At 47.6% G+C, this 21,826-nt stretch overlaps 2 protein-coding genes across 3 annotated transcripts; both read left to right on the top strand.

Moving 5' to 3' along the window:
• The first annotated feature begins 49 nt into the window (after positions 1 to 49).
• On the top strand, positions 50 to 14,464 carry LOC135264581 (RILP-like protein 1). 2 transcript variants are annotated; one of them, XM_064353304.1, is made up of 8 exons: positions 51 to 1,461; positions 2,394 to 2,544; positions 5,055 to 5,173; positions 5,455 to 5,688; positions 6,975 to 7,141; positions 7,379 to 7,471; positions 10,793 to 10,880; positions 12,132 to 12,272. In XM_064353304.1, the coding sequence occupies exons 1-8, from the start codon at positions 1,174 to 1,176 to the stop codon at positions 12,135 to 12,137; spliced, it is 1,146 nt and encodes a 381-aa protein (XP_064209374.1). In that variant the 5' UTR covers positions 51 to 1,173; the 3' UTR covers positions 12,138 to 12,272. The 2 variants fall into 2 exon arrangements, with proteins under 2 accessions (XP_064209373.1, XP_064209374.1); XM_064353303.1 differs by lacking the exon at positions 10,793 to 10,880 and having other exon boundaries at positions 50 to 1,461; positions 12,132 to 14,464.
• Positions 14,465 to 15,219: 755 nt separating this feature from the next.
• On the top strand, positions 15,220 to 21,606 carry rilpl2 (Rab interacting lysosomal protein-like 2). Its single transcript, XM_064353306.1, has 4 exons — positions 15,220 to 15,716; positions 17,939 to 18,090; positions 18,351 to 18,476; positions 20,286 to 21,606. Exons 1-4 carry the CDS (start codon positions 15,423 to 15,425, stop codon positions 20,305 to 20,307), a joined length of 594 nt encoding a protein of 197 aa, XP_064209376.1. The 5' UTR covers positions 15,220 to 15,422; the 3' UTR covers positions 20,308 to 21,606.
• Positions 21,607 to 21,826: the final 220 nt, after the last annotated feature.

The following is a 21,826-nucleotide window of genomic DNA, read 5'->3' as shown; positions in this document are numbered from 1 at the left end:
ACAGGGCCACTAAAAAGGAGGCAGTCGTATCTCAGAGACATTTCAGGGGCTGTATGCACTGTCCTGGGAAATCGGGATGTGGCAGGACCACCTTGGCCATACTGATATCCTGTCCTGTGCTTCCGGCGATTTCCTGCGGCGCTGAGGTCCCTTCCGATGGAAACAATGAACTGCGCGTCACGCGCCACAGAGGAACAGAAGCCAGTTGTCCGCGGGTATAGCCGTTAGCAGCACGCGCTACTGAGGTCCAAGCTTAATTAGGCCAACGGCTGGGCACCGTAATCTGTTCCTCCGTGTGTTCTCGCTGCTGCTCCACCTGTAAGGGAACTTCAATTCAGCATCAGTCTAGCCTATTAAACCCTACACAGATTTAACATTAGAATACTTTTATTCTTTATCGAAATATTGCACAAGTAAACGCACTGTAAATAACTAAATCCAGTGATCGATAAGGTAATAACAAAGGTTCCATTGGACTTGTACTATGGGGAAGTTGCGCGTATATAATCGGTTTTGGCTACTTTTTATTTGTGGTTGTAATATCATTTCATAAATGTAATGTTTAGAGTTTCATTTATGGGTCTGGTTCTGTTTCGGGACAGATTCGATGTAACTACAAAACAAGATTATTTGAAACAAATATACTAAAATGCGAACCCCAATATATTGAGTAAAATACATTTGCTTTGTCAGCTATATATGGCATTGACGCCCATACTAGTTGAAACTGTAACTTACTAATGACATGCCCTGATCATACAGTGATGTACTTAATATACGGAGTTAAACATTCTATATTTATACTTCCAAGTCCCAACAAAACTGCGACCTCCACTGGGTCTCGGAAATCCTGACATGCGCAGAGCTTTGACTGCAGCTTAGCCTACGTAGCGACTGCCATGTATCCGAAGAGTCGGGGCCAGCAGATTTAACATTGCCATGGCACGGATACAGCTAAATAGTTGTGTTTATTTCTTTAGTCCGGTGTTTCTCGGCGGCAGAATGGACAAGGGCCACGGATATTGCAGGGGTACACGGTAAACCCTTTACTTTAAAACTCTGGGAAAAAGTGTTCCTCTGGGAGACGTGTAGCCAGTGTTCCGCAACTTTTGTTGTGGCGAAGGCGACGGCAGGAAAACAGGAACTGCATTGTCGGGAGAAGGAGTTGCAGCCATGGAAGACTTCGGATCAGCGCTGGAGAAAAATGCGGCGGAGCTTACGGTCATGGACGTGTACGATATCGCGGCAGTCGTGGGACAGGAGTTCGAGCGAATTATCGATCAGTATGGGTGTGAAGCGCTGGCGCGGTTGATGCCAAAAGTGGTCCGGGTGCTGGAGATCCTCGAGGTCCTGGTCAGCCGGAATAACATCAGCCCGGAGACCGAGGAACTGCGCCTGGAGCTGGACCGGCTCCGCGTGGAACGGATGGACCGGTTGGAAAAAGAAAAGAAACACCAAAAGGTTCAGTACAGTTGCAATAATTTGTTTTAATACTTTATTTGGAAATCGCCCGGTCAGTGCTTAAGAGCAGTTATGGTAGTCATGTAATGCCCAGATTCAGTGCCCGTCGTAGATGAATAACTTTAAGTACGTTGTATCAGACAACACTGTGGCCTGACGAAGACTGAAGAATTTGACAGCTTAACCCAGTGCTGTTATTGTGACATAGTGTTCTCAGTAGCGTTTGGTTCATTATGTTAAGTAATTATGTGATGAGTATCACATTGAGACATCGGGTTTAATATGTTGTCACACAATTCATGTATTGTATCTAGACCTACTGGGAATGTTGGTTATTATGTAGAGTTTAGTTGGATTGCACATTCTTACATCACCATTCTTAGGTGTATTCGTGTGTGTATACACCCTTTTTTAGAATATTCAAGAATATTCACATTTATTTCAAAACCACTGGAAGATCACTTGTTTTGTTATTTTAAAAAATTCATGTGGAATGTTACTTACAAATTCCATTAAAATGTAAAAATATACCATATGTCTGTCCCTGTGTGTCTGTCTGTCTGTCTCTGCGTGTCTGTCTGTCCCTGCGTGTCTGTCTGTCTGTCCCTGCATGTCCGTCTGTCCCTGCGTGTCTGTCTGTCTGTCTGTCTGTCTCTGCGTGTCTATCTGTCTGTCTGTCTGTCCCTGCGTGTCTATCTGTCTGTCTGTCTGTCTGTCCCTGCATGTCCATCTGTCTCTGCGTGTCTGTCTGTCTGTCTGTCTGTCTGTCTCTGCGTGTCTATCTGTCTGTCTGTCTGTCCCTGCATGTCTATCTGTCTGTCTGTCTGTCTGTCCCTGCATGTCCGTCTGTCTGTCTCTGCGTGTCTGTCTGTCTGTCCCTGCGTGTCTGTCTGTCTGTCTGTCTCTGCGTGTCTGTCTGTCTGTCTGTGCAGGAGCTGGAGCTGGTGGAGGACGTGTGGAGAGGGGAGGCTCAGGATCTGCTGTCCCAGATCGCCCAGCTGCAGGCGGAGAATAAGAGTCTGCTGACCAACCTGTCCGTGCAGGACTGCCCCACCTTAGAGGAGGAGCTTCAGCGGCAGGAAGGTACCGGCAAACCAATCAACAGACTAACCAGCAGACTAACCAGCAGACTAACCAGCAGACTAACCAGCAGACTAACCAGCAAACTAACCAGCAAACCAATCAACAAACTAACCAGCAAACCAACCGGCACACCAACCGGCAAACCAACCGGCAAACTAACCGGCAAACCAATCAACAAACTAACCAGCAAACCCCCGTCATACTGGACATGGAAACACGAGGGAATGCGTGAAAAATGCATTTGAGCTGCAGCTGTTGGGCCACCAGCCGTTCCGATGGGCTTAACTCAGTAAGAGGTGCAGAAGCGGTGTGGTTGGCTGTTCTGTGTGATTGGCTGATCATTGCAGTTGGCTGATCGTTGACTGTGCATTATCATTCCCATGTCAGATCTTGAGGGGCTGGCTGTTGTCCTTGCTTCACCCTCTTTATAGCATTATGAGATCATGAGGCATTTAGCGCTGTTCTCAGACTTCCTGTTATTTTTGTTTTTGTCTGAATTATAAACGCAATGCAAGCATGTTTTTACAGCCATAATTAAGCTGTAAACGTGGTTTCTTTCCAGAGTTTGATGGAGGAGAAATAAGTGTTTGAAAATCCTTTTTTTGTTTAGCCTATCCCTCCATATGTGAAAACAGAAAAACAAAACTGGCATTGTGTTTCAGCATAAAACTCGCTTGCTCTCTCTCACTCCACCCCCCCCCCCCTTTTCATTCCCCCTTCTCTCTTTCTCCCACTCATTCTCACACACACACACACAAAGCAGCCCTTGAGTGTGAGTGCAGCATAGATGGGGACGTTACTGCTAGCGTAGGAGTGCTGATGCACTAGCTCTGCAGCTGCCCGCTCTGAGCTCTGAGAGGAGCAGCTCCTCTGCAGCCCATTTGAGGCGCACAGGCCGGATTTACAGCCTGTGCAGCTGGGTCTCACTCAGGGAGAGAGACACGGTCAGGTGCGTCCAGCACGGTCAGGTGCGTCCCGCACGGTCAGGTGCGTCCCGCACGGTCAGGTTAAAGCTTAACTCCACCTGCCGACAGAAACGTCACATGACAAAGATAATGTGTGCTGGTAAAGGCCACCGGAACAGGCGTGTTGTGAGTCAGGCCGTGTGTGTGTGTGTGTGTGTGTGTGTGTGTGTGTGTGTGTGTGTGTGTGTGTGTGTGTGTGTGTGTGTGTGTGTGTGTGTGTGTGTGTGTGTGTGTGTGTGTGTGTGTGTGTGTGTGTGTGTGTGTGTGTGTGTGTGTGTGTGTGTGTGCATGTTTGCGTGAGTGAGTGTTTGCCTGCATGTGCGTGTTTGCGTGTGTGTTTGTGTGCATGTTTGCATGCGAGTTTTCGTGCATGTTAGCATGTGTGTGCATTTTTGTGTGCGTGCATGTTTACGTGCGTGTGCGTGCGTGCATGTTTACGTGCGCATTTCTGTGAGCTTGCGTGTTAACATCAGAGGGGCCTGTGAACTGCCACTGCGCTGTGAGTTGGGAAGATATTTTAAGCCAGCCTGGGCACTCAGACAAAAATAACCCCGCCCAATGTCTACCCTCCCTGTCAGAGCTATCTTTACTCTCCAAAACACACCCCTGACTATGTAAACTAAAGCAAGCCACCTTCTTCATCTGCTTCCCTGATTGGCCAATACAGGGAGGTACTGGCCAATAAGGTGAGGTATTACTGACCATGGTGCCAGTAGAGTACAGTACAGTAACAGTCATAAACTGCCAGGTGCAACACGCCAGTGTTTTAAGATGATGAACAAGTCAGTAGAAGTATATACTGTAAGTAAGTAGTACTATACATATTTTACTGTAGATTTTATGTTTAGAGAAAAACATTGTTAACTGGAATATACTTGTTTCATGTGGTGTGAAAATAGTGAAAGATGAGGACGACCTCCGTTCTGCAGGTGTGTCGGTGTGAGAACAGTGAGAGATGCAGGTGTGTCTGCAGGTGTGTCGGTGTGAGAACAGTGAGAGATGCAGGTGTGTCTGCAGGTGTGTCGGTGTGAGAACAGTGAGAGATGCAGGTGTGTCTGCAGGTGTGTCGGTGTGAGAACAGTGAGAGATGCAGGTGTGTCTGCAGGTGTGTCGGTGTGGGAACAGTGAGAGATGCAGGTGTGTCTGCAGGTGTGTCGGTGTGAGAACAGTGAGAGATGCAGGTGTGTCTGCAGGTGTGTCGGTGTGAGAACAGTGAGAGATGCAGGTGTGTCTGCAGGTGTGTCGGTGTGAGAACAGTGAGAGATGCAGGTGTGTCTGCAGGTGTGTCGGTGTGAGAACAGTGAGAGATGCAGGTGTGTCTGCAGGTGTGTCAGTGTGAGAACAGTGAGAGATGCAGGTGTGTCTGCAGGTGTGTCGGTGTGAGAACAGTGAGAGATGCAGGTGTGTCTGCAGGTGTGTCGGTGTGAGAACAGTGAGAGATGCAGGTGTGTCTGCAGGTGTGTCGGTGTGAGAACAGTGAGAGATGCAGGTGTGTCTGCAGGTGTGTCGGTGTGAGAACAGTGAGAGATGCAGGTGTGTCTGCAGGTGTGTCGGAGAGGGAGCGGCAGGTGATGAAGAGGCTGAAGGAGGTGGTGGACAAGCAGCGGGACGAGATCCGCGCCAGAGACCGCGAGCTGACGCTGCGCAACGAGGACGTCGAAGCGGTAAGGCTCCCGCCAAACCCGCCAACCCGCCCTCTCACCGTCCGCCAACCGTTCCTCTGTCATCCTCCGGCTCTTCCTGAACCGTTCCCCAAATTCTGTCTGTATGCGGGATCCCCGCTTGTGCCCTGTCTGTGCCCCCCTCTCTCTCTAACCCCCCTGTCTGTGCCTCTCTCTTTCTAAAGCACCCTGTCTGTGCTCCTCTCTCTAACCCCCCTACCTGTGCCCCTCTCTCTCTAACCCCCCTGTCTGTGTCTGGTCTCTAACCCCTGTGCCCCCCCCAGCTCCAGCAGCAGCAGAGCCGGCTGATGAAGATTAACCAGGACCTGCGGCACAGGATGGCAGTGCTGGAGGCGCAGGGCAAGGCGCTGATCCAGCAGAAGGTGGAGCTGGAGGCCGCCGCCCAGGCGGGGCAGCAGGAGCTGGGGGAGCTTCAGCGGGAGGTGGCCAGGCTCCGGGACCGCCTGCAGGGAGAGCCCCGCCCCAACGGGGAGGAGCCACCGCTGGCCACGCCCCAGGTGATCATGGCCACGGCCCCTTTCAGTTACAGCAGTGGTAGTGGATTGGAAGAGTTAACCTACCTTTATATTTTAGCGATGCCCACCCCAGGTCTTCTTCCATGGGCTGGGTTTGAAAGTCACCTGTTGTGTCCCTGCCCACCCCCTGCTGCCCCCCCCCCCCCCCCCCCCTTCCCTGGGCTGGGTCTGAAAGGTCTCTGTTGTGTCCCTGCCCAGCTCTCTCGGGCAGAACCCGCCGCCACGCTGCCCTCTGTTTGGGCGGAGTGTGGCGGGGACTCGGGGTTCCTGGCGGAGTGCTTTGTGGCGGGACGGGGGCTGCCCCTCCCCCCCGGCCTGGAGGACGGGGGTCTCGAGGAGGAGGCGGAGGAAGGGGGAGGTTATGGTGATGAGGAGGAGGAGGAGGAAGATGAGGACGTGGCGGTGTTACGGGTAACCCATGGCGATGGCATTGCCGTGTGGTTTTGCGGTGAATCTAACCCTGAGCCAGTCAGAGAGCTCTGATGGCAGAGCCCAAGTCCTAATGATGCCGTGTGTGTGTGCACACTCGCGTGTGTGTGTGTGTGTGAATGTGCGTGTGCTTATATGAATTAATTGGTTGTACTTACACTCTCCAGATGTCTTGGACATGCCTGTGTTTGTATATTTGCAGCCTGAGCCGTTAAGCATGACCTTATGCTGCTTCTCATTCTTGGGTCTGAAACCTAACCGTTTAAAATGTGCTTGGGTTTTGCGAAGGCTGGTTCTAGCAGAGACGGGTGACATCACCACTGCTGCACCCCTTTATTTGGGACTGGGTTTCCTTCGATAGCATTGTCAGCCTATCCCGTGCATTTCTCTTGATTTTTGGGGGGAGGTACAGACCCAGCCACTGTTTAAAATCATTGTCCCTTTTGAGGAAATGTGCTCCAGTTTCAAGCTTCAAGTTCAAGTTCTTCAAGCGTGGCTGAACTGCAGGACAGGAGATTGTGTTCTAAAAACACTGACGTTAGCTGGATGGCTGTTGTGTTTGTGTTAACAAGAGAAGTTGGATTGGCTTGTGATTTTAGCATTTGGGGGTGATGGGAGAGTGAGGTTTCATGAACCCCTGAAATTGGTCGGGTGACAGTGAGCTGTCAATCACTGACATTTTTGAACCAATCAAAAGATTTTGCTGTGAGCCGTGAAATACACTGATTGGTTCACATCGCTGAGTCACCAATCGTGTTTTATCTCGTTCCACTTTTTTCCCCCTGAAATGCTTTTTAAAAAAACTCCTCTGACCTGCAGTTCTCCCTCCCTGCCACTAGGAGGGGCCGTCTGAGGAGGACCCTGCAGAGGACAGAGTTGCCCTTGACCTGAAAGACCCCAACAGGCCTCGCTTCACCCTGCAGGAGCTGCGGGACGTCCTGCATGAGAGGAACGAGCTCAAAGCCAAAGTGTTCATGCTGCAGGAGGAAATGGCCTATTACAGGAGGTAGGGCATCCCCGGATCCGCCTCGCTCTGGTCCCGTTGCTTAGCAATATGTTTCATTGAGAAACTCTCGGGGATCTGCTGGAGTTTTCAAATTTCACCGGTGTCTAAAGAGGTAAAGCGTGACGCGTAGTTGAACCAGGAGATGAGTATCTGGTGAGTCTAGAGAGTCAGTGTTGCCCCACCCCAACCCACTTATCCTTCAGTCCCCTAATTCTGTCCCCCTTTTCTCTCCGGCAGTGAGGAGCTGGAAGAGGAAATGGGCCCGCCCCCCTCTTCCCCTGCCCCCATGCCACGCCCCAACGTCCAGCCCGAGTCCGGGATCAAACGGCTGTGAGTACTGAAGGAGGCCCCGCCTCCTCCGCCCCCTGATTGGTCAGGCTGTCACTGCCTTTCTGTAGCTCCGCAAGGCCACAAGAGTTCAAGCACAAGCCATCTGTAAGTCATGTTTTATTTGACCTCACAACGTGCGCTGGGTCAGTGTGCCCTTTAAAAAAAAAAGCAGCAGTAACACAAGAGCTCTCTTACTGAACACCACCACCACCGCCACCGCACAGTCTGCTGAGTAATGTCTTCGAAAGCTGCACATCAGGACATTACAGGAACGTTATGGGAACATTACAGGAACGTTACGGGAACAACCCAGCGGCAGACCGGGGAGTCTGTGAAACATGTTTGTGTGAGATGGAAGTGTTGGGTGTGGGGGGGGGTTAGGGTTAGGGTGTGGGGGGGTTAGGGTTAGGGTGTGGGGGGGGGTTAGGGTTAGGGAGTTAGTGGTGGGGGTTAGGGTTAGGGTTAGGTTAGGGTGTGGGGGGGTTAGGGTTAGGGTGTGGGGGTTAGGGTTAGGGTGTGAGGGTTAGGGTTAGGGTGTGGGGGGTTAGGGTTAGGTTAGGGTGTGGGGAGGGTTAGGGTTAGGGTTGGAGGGTGGGGGGGGTAGGGTTAGGGTGTGGGGGGGTAGGGTTAGGGTTAGGGTGTGGGGGGGAGTTAGGGTTAGGGTTAGGGTGTGGGGGGGGCTGGTAAAGAGCGTGCTGGGAGCTGCCGTTTTGTACTGAGGTCATTAGGGTGACGGGGGAGGTCATGTGACTGAAGAACACGCCACACATTCCTGCTCTGGCGAAGCGTGCTGCTGGTACACATCACATGACACAGGGCGGACGTGCTTTCAGGCGGGACCCCCCTCTGAACTGAACCGCAGTTCTGTCTCATTGAGCCTTTGCCCCCCCATTTTCTCCCTAATTTGGAATGTCCCGCTGTATTTATATCCACTCATTCCTCAGACGGGAACTGGGGAGAGCGTGCTGTCCTTCTGTGTCTAGGCCACCGTGTCTCAGTGTAGTGGGTGTAGCGTCTTAGTGTAGTGGGTGTAGTGTCTTAGTGTAGTGGGTGTAGCGTCTTAGTGTAGCGGGTGTAGTGTCTCAGTGTAGGGTGTAGTGCTTAGTTGTTAGCGGGTGTAGTGTCTTAGTGTAGTGGGTGTAGTGTCTTAGTGTAGTTAAGACGGGTGTAGTGTCTTATGTGAGGTAGTTCATGTGCGTGTAGTGTCTTATGAGCGGTGTAGTGTCTTATGTAGCAGGTGTAGTGTCTTATGTAGCGGGTGTAGTGTCTTATTGTACGGGTGTAGTGTCTTAGTGTAGCGGGTGTAGTGTCTTAGTGTAGCGGGTGTAGTGTCTTATTGTAGCGGGTGTAGTGTCTTAGTGTAGCGGGTGTAGTGTCTTAGTGTAGCGGGTGTAGTGTCTTATTGTAGCGGGTGTAGTGTCTTAGTGTAGCGGGTGTAGTGTCTTAGTGTAGCGGGTGTAGTGTCTTATGTAGGGTGTAATGTCTTATGTACGGGTGTAGTGTCTTAGTGTAGCGGGTGTAGCATCTTAGTGTAGTGGGTGTAGCGTCTTAGTGTAGCGGGTGTAGTGTCTTAGTGTAGCGGGTGTAGTGTCTTAGTGTAGTGGGTGTAGTGTCTTATTGTAACGGGTGTAGTGTCTTAGTGTAGCGGGTGTAGCATCTTAGTGTAGCGGGTGTAGTGTCTTAGTGTAGTGGGTGTAGTGTCTTAGTGTAGTGGGTGTAGTGTCTTAGTGTAGCGGGTGTAGTGTCTCAGTGTAGCGTCTTAGTGTAGCGGGTGTAGTGTCTTAGTGTAGTGGGTGTAGTGTCTTAGTGTAGTGGGTGTAGTGTCTTAGTGTAGTGGGTGTAGTGTATTAACAGGATGAGCCGTCCAGCAGCTCAAAATGCCAGTTTAATGAGCTGATTGTTTGTCTTTGCAGCTGCATGACCTACTAGTTTATTTTTTTCACGTTTTTTTTTGTTATAATCGCACCCCTCCCCCTCACCCTTCCCCTCATGTTTTCACCTATGTAATGTACAACTCTCACACAGGCTTCTCACTTAGACTTGGGCCTTCAGTTTTAGCTTTCGCTTCTACTTTTGGCAGTTTAGGCCATCGCCAGCTAAGGCGACCGTAGTTTTGGCAACTGGTGCATCCATTATTGCCTTGTCTTCTCCAATGGAAACACAAGTATCGTTCAAGCCTAATGGATGTTAGTTGCACACTTGTTACAAAACTGTGTTTGTGCTGTTTTTTTTTATTTTTACATAGTTGTTTTCAGTGTGGCTGAATGAGATTTAATCAGGTTTAGGAAGTATGTCTAAATTTTACATGAGGTCAGAATAAGCTTAAATAATCACTTAATACTACCCTGTTTCGACGTGCATAAAGATCATGAAGCGTTTAGTGTTTATCTACTGCAGTACGCATATGGACAGTTTTCCAAAATGAGCCTCTTCTGCTTCTTCCTAAACTGACGTTTCCCTTCACAGGGTACCCAGAATGCCTCTCTCTCTCTCTGGTTCTCTCCCTCTCCTCTCTCTCCTTTATTCCCCCCCCTCTTTCTCTCTCTCCCTCTAGTGAAAGGACTCTGTAAAGTAGGCAGGCTTGAATCTTAAACTTTGGAACCTGACTCAGGAAAACGAGTCCTTCATTCACTCTTTAAATTATATTGTGTTCTCTCTGCTATCAGCTCTTCCAGATAGCATTGCGATAACTGGCTTGAGTGAATAAGTTCTGTTAACGAGCAGATTCTTCAAGTGAACAGTTTCTGTGAGTGAGAAGGTTCTATAAGTGAGCAGGTTCTGTGAGGGACAGGGTTCTGTGAGTGACTGATTGTGAGTGACAGGTTCTGTGAGTGAGAGGGTTCTGTGAGTGACAGGTTCTTAGGTTCTGAGTGAGAACGTTCTGTGAGTGAGAGGGTTTTGTGAGTGACAGGTTCTGTGAGTGAGAGGGTTCTGTGAGTGACAGGTTCTTAGTAAGAAGGTTCTGAGTGAGAACGTTCTGTGAGTGAGAGGGTTTTGTGAGTGACAGGTTGTGTGAGTGAGAGGGTTCTGTGTGTGACAGGTTGTGTGAGTGAGAGGGTCTGTGTGTGAAAGGTTCTTAGTAAGAGGTTCTAGTGAGAAGTTCTGTGAGTGAGAGGGTTTGTGAGTGACAGGTTCTGTGAGTGAGAGGGTTCTGTGAGTGACAGGTTCTTAGTAAGAAGGTTCTGAGTGAGAACGTTCTGTGAGTGAGAGGGTCAGGCCCAGTGCTGCTTGTGTCTCTTACAGAGCTGTCGTGGTGTTCCTGTTCCCCCCTCCCCCTGTGCCCCCCCCACTCACCTCCTCTGCCTCTGCTTCCCCGAACAGGATCTTTACCGCCATTATGCCGATGGTGGCCGCAGGCCTGATCGCGGATGACCCCACTTTGCAGCCAATCAGACGGCTCATTTCCTTTGTACGATTTATTTCTGGTTGTCATTTTTTCCCTTTTCCTGTGCAATCTCCTCTTGCTGTTTTAACACACGCTACCCTGCATGCTGCTGGACCTGCCTACTCATTTGCATATTAGTTGACATGTAGCAGAGGGGAGCATTATGATTGGCTGTGCTCAGAGTGTCAGTTAAAGACGGGGGTAATTGAAAAGGGGTTGGTTCAAGACTTGTCAATTCAAACTCAATCAGCCAATCAGAATGAGTCCTTCATTCACATGTGGCAGTAACACTTAATAAAGGAAGAAGTATTTTTTTATTTTAAAAAAGCAATCAATATTTTTTTTCTTCTCACTTAATAAAACAAATACTTTTTTGATACTTACAAACATACTGTCTACACCCATAAAATGCTCAGATTTATGCTCAGAGGCAAACGCATCATCATTATCAGTGTTTCTGTTGTCTAGCGCTTCAGTCGTTGAAGGATCTGTGATGAACGTAGGCCCAGTTCTCTGTGAAGCAGTGGAACAGAGCTCCAGACCCGATTCCCCCGCACCTTGTTTGTTTGAGTCCCGGGCCGGTTCAGCCCAAGTGGGTAGCAGCCATTCTTGCTGACTCAGCGGGCGGCGTTTCGATGAGATAGCGGCCCGATCAGCACCTCCGGGAAACACTCTCCACCCCTAACGATCTGAAATGGGCACATGCATGAACACACTGCTGGGCAGTCCCGTGGTTCTGTGGGTGTTGGGGTGATGGGTTCTGTTGAACGACGTGATGTGTGCATTTCTGCAAGTCTGCCTAGCGATATTAGTATCCGCTCTTGCAGCTGCTAGCTGGCTAACTGATACTAACGTAGGCGATGCTGCATCCTCTCTTGTCCTGGTCTTTGGTGGACAGAGAGAAAAAAGCTTGAGGCATTTTTTGTGGTTAATAATTCAGAGCTTCTGTAGTTTCTCATATGGCTTTGTGTTGTACCAAAACTGTAGTAATAGTGGATAACTGCTTTTGTCTTTGCTAATAACTGTAATTCACTATCTAAAACACAGCGGAAGCAGTATTATTTTATGTGACAGTGAGCCAACGTGCTAATGAACAGTGTGCTAACGTTTTAGCTGGATGTTGAGGCATGCTTCATGGCCTAGTTGGATGGAAGAGGAGGGGGCAAAACGTTAGCACACTGCTAACATGCTAACGTTGTGATGGCAGTAGGATGTTACGGTTGAATGGTAGAGGGGTGGTGCAAAACTAACTGCCTTGTTTTCTCGTCTTTTCAGGTTTAGCTTCTTCTCCAGGGATAAGAATCGCAGCTCGCAGAAGAACGTGAGTTTCGCGGAGAGTGTGGGCGTGTGGGCGAGGAACGACGACGTGTACACTGAGCAGGCCCTGGAGGCTTTGCAGCACAGTAACCTTGGAAACTAACATACGGCAACAACACACAAGCGCACACACAAATACACACACACACACACACACACACACATACCCACACACACACACATACACACACACACACACACACACACATGCCCACACACACACAAGCGCACACACAAATACACACACACACACACACACACACGCCCACACACACACACAGATACACACTCACACACACATACACACCCCCTTCGACAGACATCCGTCCAGTCTCCCCTGCACCTTCCAGCACTAACAGCGTTTTTAGCTACAAGGACTTTTTTTACCTGCGTGAGGGACAGGACACTGCCAGGCCACCAGGGGGCGCTGGTGTACACTGGCGTTTTCAGCAATACCATTTGACCAGAGTTGATGATTGATTTTTCTAATTGCCTGGAGCTTGGAGGAATGCACCATATTGAACACATAGGCATTGTGGAATGTTGTATCCTACGCAGTATCCCTTAAAATACTGATGTAGGAAGGACAGAAAAAAAAGGAAAGAACACCACCTCCCACCTGATTGGACAGGATTGCGGCAGTAGGGAGAATGTCTTTGTGCCTTCAGAAGCCAGCATTCCGGAACAAAGGGGGCAGCAGTGCATTGTGGGTAGATTAAAGGTCAGCTCCCAGGGGAAACGCTGGAAAGTCTGGGCAGAAGCACAGCTCGGGGCTCGTGGCCAAAAAGCCGGTGCATTTTCCATTTCTCCACCAGATGCTCTCCACAGTGCTGCCACATCAGACAGTCCACGTAGGAGAGAGAGAGAGCGAAGGAAACGACAACGGAAGAGCAGAAAGAAGTGACTGTGTGAAAGCTGGAGAAGTGGTGAGGAAGAGAAGTGAGGAGCGGCGGGGGAGTCGGAGTTTGTCATGAAGTGTTCCAGGAAGAAACGACGGACTGCAGAGTATCGAGCTGACGTAGACTCCCTTGGGAAAGCCTTACAGACGTACAGAGCAAGCACAGACAGTATTTTGTATAGTTAAACTGAGCACAGTTTGCATACTGTATTTACATGTGTAGTGCAGTGAGCAATATGAAATACCCCAGTATTCCTGCCACGTTTGTCCAAGTTCAACTTCACCACCCTGTCTGGACTCAATAACCCCTGCACTGATGGTGCACCTTCATCCAGGTGACAGGTGTGTGGTCTTTTCAGCCTGAAGACCCAGTAGAGTCATGTACCTCCCAGACCTGCTCTGTGAAAGTGACTCAAAGTAAAGGACTACATGCACTTAACAATATATCATGATCTGTTCAAACCCAGAAAGACTCCTTTTCCCATCATCCTTCATCTTCATTGCCGTTAAATTTCCTCCAAAAGACTTTACAGGGATAAGTAATCTCTTTATTTCCCTTACTTGACTGAAGTGTCTTTGAGATGTTTTCATGTAGAGTGGGCAGAACTGCAGTACTCTCTCATACAGATGTGTTCACCGTGGTTGGGAGGCAGGGCTGTGAGCTTCAACTGGAAAACAGCTGTGTCCTTAAAGCAATATGCGTCACACGTGTGAAGGAGTCTGCAAATAAATAATCGATTATAAATTATGTCTGTACTGTTAAAAGAGATGGGATGGCAGACCAGCACTGTAAACGAAGTTATGGGAAGGAAGTTATTCACAGTGATTTAAAGTTGTGAAGGAGCATTGCTTTAAATCTTAATCTTAATGTGTATAATTAAAAGGCCTTTTGAGTTCCGGTGAAAGGGATTCCAGTGTTTATAGAAAGCCTGCTGTCTTGCTGGCTCTGTAATATTAAGGGAACACCTTTCTGTGCTGTTATTAACCCTGTGTAGGCGTGTTTTAGACGTATATGAGATACACATCACTACCCAGAATGCCTGAAATCCCAGTTAATGTGTAACTGTGCAGCAGGGAGACAATGCTGCGGTCTGTGACTGTAGAAGTATCGGGAGCACGTTATGATGTAGCTTTGCCACCTGATTCTTCCACACCTGGGGACAGGTATGTTACGGGGTGTTATTTACATAACTGACCGCGCGATGTGCTCCCCCTTCCCCCGCCATCCTCGAGCACTTCAGCTTCCCGTCAACGTGGACATTTTTAATACGGTTTAAAACGATTGCAGTTTATTCTGTGAGATGCGCCTTGGATGTTTTTATTCTTCTAAATAATGCCCCAGTATTGCTGCTGGCAATAACTGCTCAATAAAATTACCATGTTTTGACCTATAGCCTTTGGGTGTTTGTTTTTTTGGAATTCAGCAGTGTTGTTATATATAATTATACATAATGTAATATTATAATACTTACTGTAACTTTTCCATCAACAATTATTACATCAATACAGCTTATGATCAGGGAAAGTCACCAAGCGAATCTTACAAACTTGAAAAAACATTTTGTGGACGATTTTATCCAGGGCGGCTTGAGCAGATGACATTTTGACAAAGGCTAGAATCCATTTTTATACAGGTGAAGCAATTCATTTACCTTACTAGAGTTTAAAATGGGGAATCAAACCCACAACATTTGTGGAGAATGAAAAATAAGATGAACAAACTCAGTGTAAGTTTGCAAACTAACTGGGCAACTCACATTTTATTGTTCGTTTTAAAGATTGTGTTGGGGGAGAAGTAATAATTCTGTCGTATAACCAGTATGACTGCATTCTGCATTTGTAATTTTCAGACAGTTTTATAGAGGAGCTTTAATTGGATGATATGAGAGGGTCAGGATAAGCTGCTTACGCAACGGTTGCGTTGATAAGCAACGTCAGCTGTCAATGTCACTGAGTATGCTACTGGCTCTAAAAGCAAAACAAACAAAAAGAGCCATTCTTTTCGCATGGCTGTTGGCATACGAAGGCGAAGTGAAAGCAGTAAAAACGTCATTCCGAGGACGTCATGTGCTTTCACCTGATTGCTCGCATGGCTTCACCTGTCGTTAGGGGAACTTTGCATCCAACTGATGGCCAGTTTCGCGCATCCTGATTGGCTGACGGATGGTGCCATTCAAGAGAGTGGGCAGGTCAACTGAAGTTCGACGAGAAGGAAGTTCGGTGAAGTTACCAGCAACAAGTAGTAACCGTAGTAATATGTGAATAAAGTATAATATAGTGAAAGAAGAAAATATAATACTTCGCGTGGCTACCTAAATTTTGCCGATTCACTGCGTAAATTGAGGAGCGCCATGGAGCAGCTGCCGGACGCTTCGCCCGCACTGGCTTTTGAAAAAGACGCATTTCAGCTGACAGTGGAAGATGTTTATGACATTTCGTACGTGATCGGCCGGGACTTGCTGAAAATTAGCAGCGCGGGAGAAGACGTCTCTGAGCTGCAGTTCAGAATTGTCCGGGTCCTCGAGATGTTTGAAACGATGGTGAATAAATACAACCTATCGCTGGAAGAGCTAAAAATGGAACGCGATAATTTAAAGAGCGAGCTGGAGAGAATCCTGGGCGACTGTTCAGGCGAACAGGGAACGGTGAGTTAGTCTTCAGAAAAAAAAAAAACACGAACTGGCTTAGTGATTTGCAGGATTGATTTTCCTACAGCTCGCGCCCTACTAGGGTGTGCCCCAATTAATTATTTGGCACGAGACCAAGGCCTGATCAGCCCTCTGCGTTGCTTAACCACTTCAAAGCGCTCGCGCCTTCTCCTGTGTTCGCAGAAAATCAATTTCGACACTTCCACGTGAAGTCACACTCACTCGCTGGAAATGCGTTATTACGGCTGGACCATGGCTTAGCAACATAACAGCAGTGCATTTTGATTAGCGGGTAGTGTGAATCATTAATCATCAAAATCAATATATGGGCACATTTGGCCATACGACATTTTTGCGTTTCTAAACTGGGATTCTGAAACCACGAACATACTATAATCTATGGAAGGAAAACTTTGTTGTTGTTGTTGTTGTTAATTTCTTTTTTTATGTTATTTTTTTACTATTTCAAAGGTGACTGGGGTATTGCAGGTCTTCGGTTTGGTCTGACGTACATCTTATGGGAACAATGTGGATTAGGCCATGTATTCCAAATTAAATGGCTGTTTTTCTTTTTAAAATGGCCATGCATATTTGAATGACAACCATCAATAATGAATTAATCCATAACTGGCTGCGCAATAGGAACAGTTTATATCGATGCATTACATATGAGATCTTATTCATTCAGAATCACAATATTCGCTGTACCAAACGGTTGATGGGACTTGATTTGGTCTCGCCAGCTTTTCCACGAACAGAACTAGAGCCAGGCAGAGCTGGGAAGGTTGGGTTCCCGGTGGTTTTTGTGTTCGTTTCTGAGTTGGATGGAGTCAGTGCACGCAACACGGAACCCAGGAGTTATAACTGACGTAATCAAAAAGTCACTTTCATCATAAATGCAGGATTCTAAGATTTTAGGAGTCCTGTCTGTAAAATAGAAATACTTACTAAGCTCATATTTGTACGCTCTTACATAGATTTGTATGATTTGTATTTTCTTTGCGGACATGATGCTCAGATGTCAGTTTGTGATTATAATGTCCAAATTTGCAACCACGATTCCATCAACGCGCATTTAGCCTGCATTACTGGACGTGTATTATACGTATAATGGCCAAACCTAGAATGTGTGAACAACAAGTGTAAAACTATCTCTTAGCAATGCAGCATTGTTAAAGTGTATTAAAACTGATGCATTGCATTATGTTCCAGTCAAGTTTAAGTAAATGGTGAGTTTTAAATTGGTGAGAAGCTGCTTCATTTTAATTTTACATTGAATTTGCTGGAGGCTGTTTCACTTTTAATACAAGCTGGGACTGTGGGGGTAATCTTAGGTGCTGTGTTTTTAAAACGAAGCAGAGGCAATTGGACTTTACAAAAAAACGCATTCCAGTGGTTTCCAAGGAAGGGTTTGTTGGTTCGTTGCTATGGATTCTGCTATGTTTTCTACCATCTTGTTAAAGTAATTGCATTCATGGTGTCCTCTGATTGGCTGGTTCCTGGCAGTGGGCAGGATCAACTGTGAAAGGAATAAAATGGAAACAGGAACTGGCACCGGTACCAGCCTTGTGTTCTGTAGTTTATGGCTAGTAGTTGTAGTTCCCGTCAGGTTTTCTAAAGTGAAAACGCCCCCCATTCAGTGCCACTTGTCAGCCCCCCTATGATCGCCCCCTGGGTGTGCTGCTCTGTACACAAGGGTGCAGGACGGGGTCACACTTCTCCAAAAAGTAAAAAGATCCAGATCACCCAGGAAGCATCTTTTATCTTTGTTCTTTTTAGTTCTGTCTGTATTGAGCTTTTTACAAAGGGCAAAAAGCAGCCTTACAGAGATCCAGACCTGAACCTCTTATATCGTGACTCAAATGATCTTTTTGACCTCTCGCTCAACACCTGTTCCCATTAATCAAATCTGCACCCTAGCCGTGTTATTCTTAAACCCAAAAGGGCTGCGATCTGCTTCATTCACCAGGCTGACTACAAAGCATCGTGTAGCAACTAACTTGGCAATGGTGCTGTACAAAAACAATGAGTGATTGATTGATTTATTGAGTAATGGCTGGTCACAGTATTGTTTGTAAGGCTCGTATAGATGCCTGCGATATAATCACAAGACCTAGGTCATACGGGTATGTGAAATACATTATGGTTTGATTGTCTGATTGATTGTTTGATTGGTGGATTGATTGATTGATTGATTGATCGATTGATTGCTCCTGAAGCAAATGCTGGGTCCGAACAAGCTGGTGGTGGACCTGACGGACCCGAACCGGCCGCGCTTCACCATGCAGGAGCTGAAGGAGGTTCTGCAGGAGCGGAACCAGCTCAAGGCGCAGCTCCTGGTGGCCCAGGAGGAGCTCCAGATGTACAAGAGGTGAGCGGCGGCCAACCTGTAGCGGCAGCCAGCGGCCTGCCAGCCAGCCTACAGCGGCTCGCTGTTGGCATGCCGTCGGCCTGTCATCGGCCCGCCGCCAGTCGCTAAAATCTCACTGGGATGTTTTTCGCCAATACATATTTTTTTATCATTTCCTTGTTTCTCTAACGGTTGGTGGAGCTCCATTTTCCAGTTTCCACCCGTGAGTGTATGATTGACAGACAGTGGCTCCCCCCCCTTGCCTCTGTGTGTGTGTGCAGTGGGGTCCTTCCTCAGCCGGAGTCAGCCATGGTGGAGGTGGACCTCAACGCCCCGCCCACTGATATGGCCACTCGCCCTGACGCCACAGAGGTGACCAAGGAGGAAAGGACCACCATCAAAAGCCTGTAAGCACATATTTCCACCCCGCTGGGTATTCATATCATATTCCCTTATTGGCTTAGACACCCTGACCCAGGGCTGCTTACCCAACTTACACTTTTACATTCTGTCCATGAACTCTTACTCTTGTCTCCTTCATTTATCATTTATTTCTACCAGGAGGCCAATCGAGTTAAAAATGACTTCTTTAAGGGAGCCCTTGGCAAGACGTCATGGCAATCTGCATAAAAACATGAATAAAAACACAATACCGCACAGGGCAATAAAAACAAGCGCGAACAGAAAGGGGCTCAATGATTTTACAGGCTGACAGAAGTTTATCTGAGTGATGCAGTTAGGTTTATGGACCTTGTCCAGGGAAGTGGCTGTGCCTCTCCTGGGATTTGAACCTGCAGCCTCCTCTAACCGCAGTGCTATTGTGCTGCATAGCATGACGCAATACAAAAAAAATGTAAATGAGATAAGTATCGGAACCAGCTGAAAGTTCAGTCCAAGGGGAACAGACACACAGGAGCAGCTACATCATAAGACCTGGCTTGGAATCAAATTTTAGAGACCGAGTCCAGAACAGCTAAAGCCGTCCCACCCCCACAAACGGTTCCTAGAGTCGGACACGGATGGTCTTAACTCCCCAGCCAAGACCACTCCGACTCTGGGAACCGTTATAACTCTCAGGATTTAAAATAGTCCTCCCCCCTCTCCTGCCATTTCTGGAAGATGTTTGTTCACAACAGCTGGTCTTCCCCCCCCCTCCCCCCCCTAAAGGTGGCGGGTTTTGGACCAGGAAGTGCTGCAGAAGGCGTATCACAGGTCACAAAGCCCCGCCCAGCCTGCGTTGAGGGGCACTTGGGTTGCTGTCGTTTGATTGGTCGTCTGCTGCCCTATGCGTTGAGGGGTGCTTCGGTCGCTCTTATTTGATTGGCTGCATGCTGCGCTCTGTGTTGAGGGGCGCTTTGGTTGCTGTGGTTTGATTGGCCACATGCTGCCCAGACTGCGTTGAGGGGCCCTGCCGCTTGATTGGTCGCATGCTGCCCTCTGACGCTGCGCATTAGTGTGAAAATGGGGTGTGAGGGGACTCAGTCTGTTTAATCAAACGGAGCGGGGTGCCCGTGGGGGTGCCCGTGGGGGTGCCCAACGGGGGTGCATGTTTCAGACCCTCATGGGCTCTGAGGGATGCTCAGGAGTCTCATTTCACAGGGATTTAGCAGCATTATCACTCTGAGTGACTTGGTCAGTAAAGTCTCAGTAAAGTTGTTCTGGGGCGGAGCGAGTGGGGGGGGGCCTGACTGGAGCCCGGGAGCGAGTGGGGGGGACTGGAGCCGGAGCGAGTGGGGGGCCGATGGACCGGGAGGTGGGAGGGGGGCTGCAGGAGTTGCTCTGCAAACGGGTTCTGTCGACACGTTTTCAGCTCTCTGTCACTCAGGAGTCGTGTGGGGGGGCGGGGGGAGGCCGTCTGGGGAAACGGATCCACGTCAGTCTGTTTTACTTCGCAAACATCGTGTCAAGACCTCAGTCAAATATCTTTGGATGCTGGTAAATTCTGAACGCACTCCTACACAATACCAGGGAATTTTTTTCTTTTCAAAAAGTGGAATGAAGAATTTTATGTCCTCAATATTGTTTTTTCAAGTTTTCAGTAATCAAAGGAATTTTATTGGCGTCCAAGGGTTGATGTCTCTTGCATGGTATTTGACCCAGGTCTGCATTGCATTATAATGCATGTATTAAATATTTTGGTCCCAAATGTGAATATTATGTTTGACAAAACAACCAAACTCAAAAATTCAAACTCTTCCTCTTCTCTTTTCTTGCAGGTTTTCGTTCAGAAGGAAATAGTGAGGATGCAGACTTGAGTGAGGATGTGACTCCACGTATAACAGGTTTCACACTCTTCTGTACGTCTTTATCATCTGGAATGGACAGTATTTTGACATTTTAAGTATGGAAATAAGGAAACCTTTGGAGGGACGGACAGTCCTACAGAGGATTTTTAGTTTTGTAACTTATCAGGGGACAAACACTCCTCTGCTTTTGCTGGTCAAATTAATCTGAAAAGGCAAGCGGACGCCTAACCTTTTATTATCTGGTGAGCAGTATTGAAAAAGAGTCGATTCCACAGGTCTGTTTTAATCAGGTGACCCCCCAATCCTGCTCCTGGAGACCCACATTATTATTTATTTTTAATAAATCAGCAAACGATGTGGAATAAAGAACCCGGACGAGGCAAGCTGACTGTGTGCACAGCTACTGATTAACAGTGAAAGCTGCACACACTGTGGCTCTCCAGGAATAGGACCGAGGATCTGCTTCCCCACTTTAAATGAGGTTAACTCAGACGCGCACTGTGCGGGATTGTAGAAACACTACTGCGTAAGCAGCATCAGCAGTGTGGTGTGACCTGTGAACACATGGGTTGTGTTCGTGTCGGGTTCATCTCGAAGAGCCCAGAATATGAAGTATTCCGGATTCTCAGATCGGTTCCGCATCAATAACTGGACAAACCTTTTATTATGTTCTTCAGTACACATCTGAGGCAGGGTTTTACATTTAATAACATTGTGGAAATTATAATAAACCATTTAGTTATTGGGCGAGTAAGTGTACTGTGCAGATGTTTTGTGTGGATTTTTCACACATCACACGTTCCTTGCTTTATGTGCTGAGGTAGAGGCGTAACACGCTTTCTGAAGTTCTCATATTACGAACACACTTTTCTAGGCCATGCACCTGAAACTGTTTTAATGCTCCTTAGTATTAGCATACGAGTTCATACGTCTGGAGAAGCATTTATTATGGACATTCACAGCTTTGCATGTTAATTCTGTTCAAGTTCACGCACTCCCACATGATGGAAGTAATCTTTAAAAATACAGTACGGACGGAACGTTCCCGTTTGGATGGCATTCATATCACCTTTGCAACTCAAACAGATCTGTTATTGTCAAACATAAAATTATTTACAAAAAATCTACTACTCTAACCATAAAAAAACCATATTGGTTGCATATGCATTCTCTGGAAGAACTCATTTAAAGATGCACAAAATGTACAAAATTATGCTCCAAAAAGTACCATTAATATAGATGCATTCTTAAGTATGATGTATAAACAATTAATACTGCCCGTCCTACTGAATGCCATTGAAAATAAAACTCCACACACCAAAGCATTTTTCTGTTAAAAAAAAGATTCAAGGAATATTGGTACCATTTTTCCCTTCTCTTTCCAAAGAGAGAGAGAGAGAGAGAGAGGGAAAGAAGAGCAGTCAGTATTTGAGCCGGGGATGAGGCTGAGGAGAGCAGTCAGTATTTGAGCCGGGGAGGAGACTGAGGAGAGCAGTCCTCTCTGAGCCGGG

The sequence above is a fragment of the Anguilla rostrata genome, chromosome 10 (genome assembly GCF_018555375.3).
Source record: "Anguilla rostrata isolate EN2019 chromosome 10, ASM1855537v3, whole genome shotgun sequence".
In the NCBI taxonomy this organism is placed as follows: Eukaryota; Metazoa; Chordata; class Actinopteri; order Anguilliformes; family Anguillidae; genus Anguilla; species Anguilla rostrata.
This window is presented reverse-complemented; position numbering and strand designations above follow the sequence as displayed.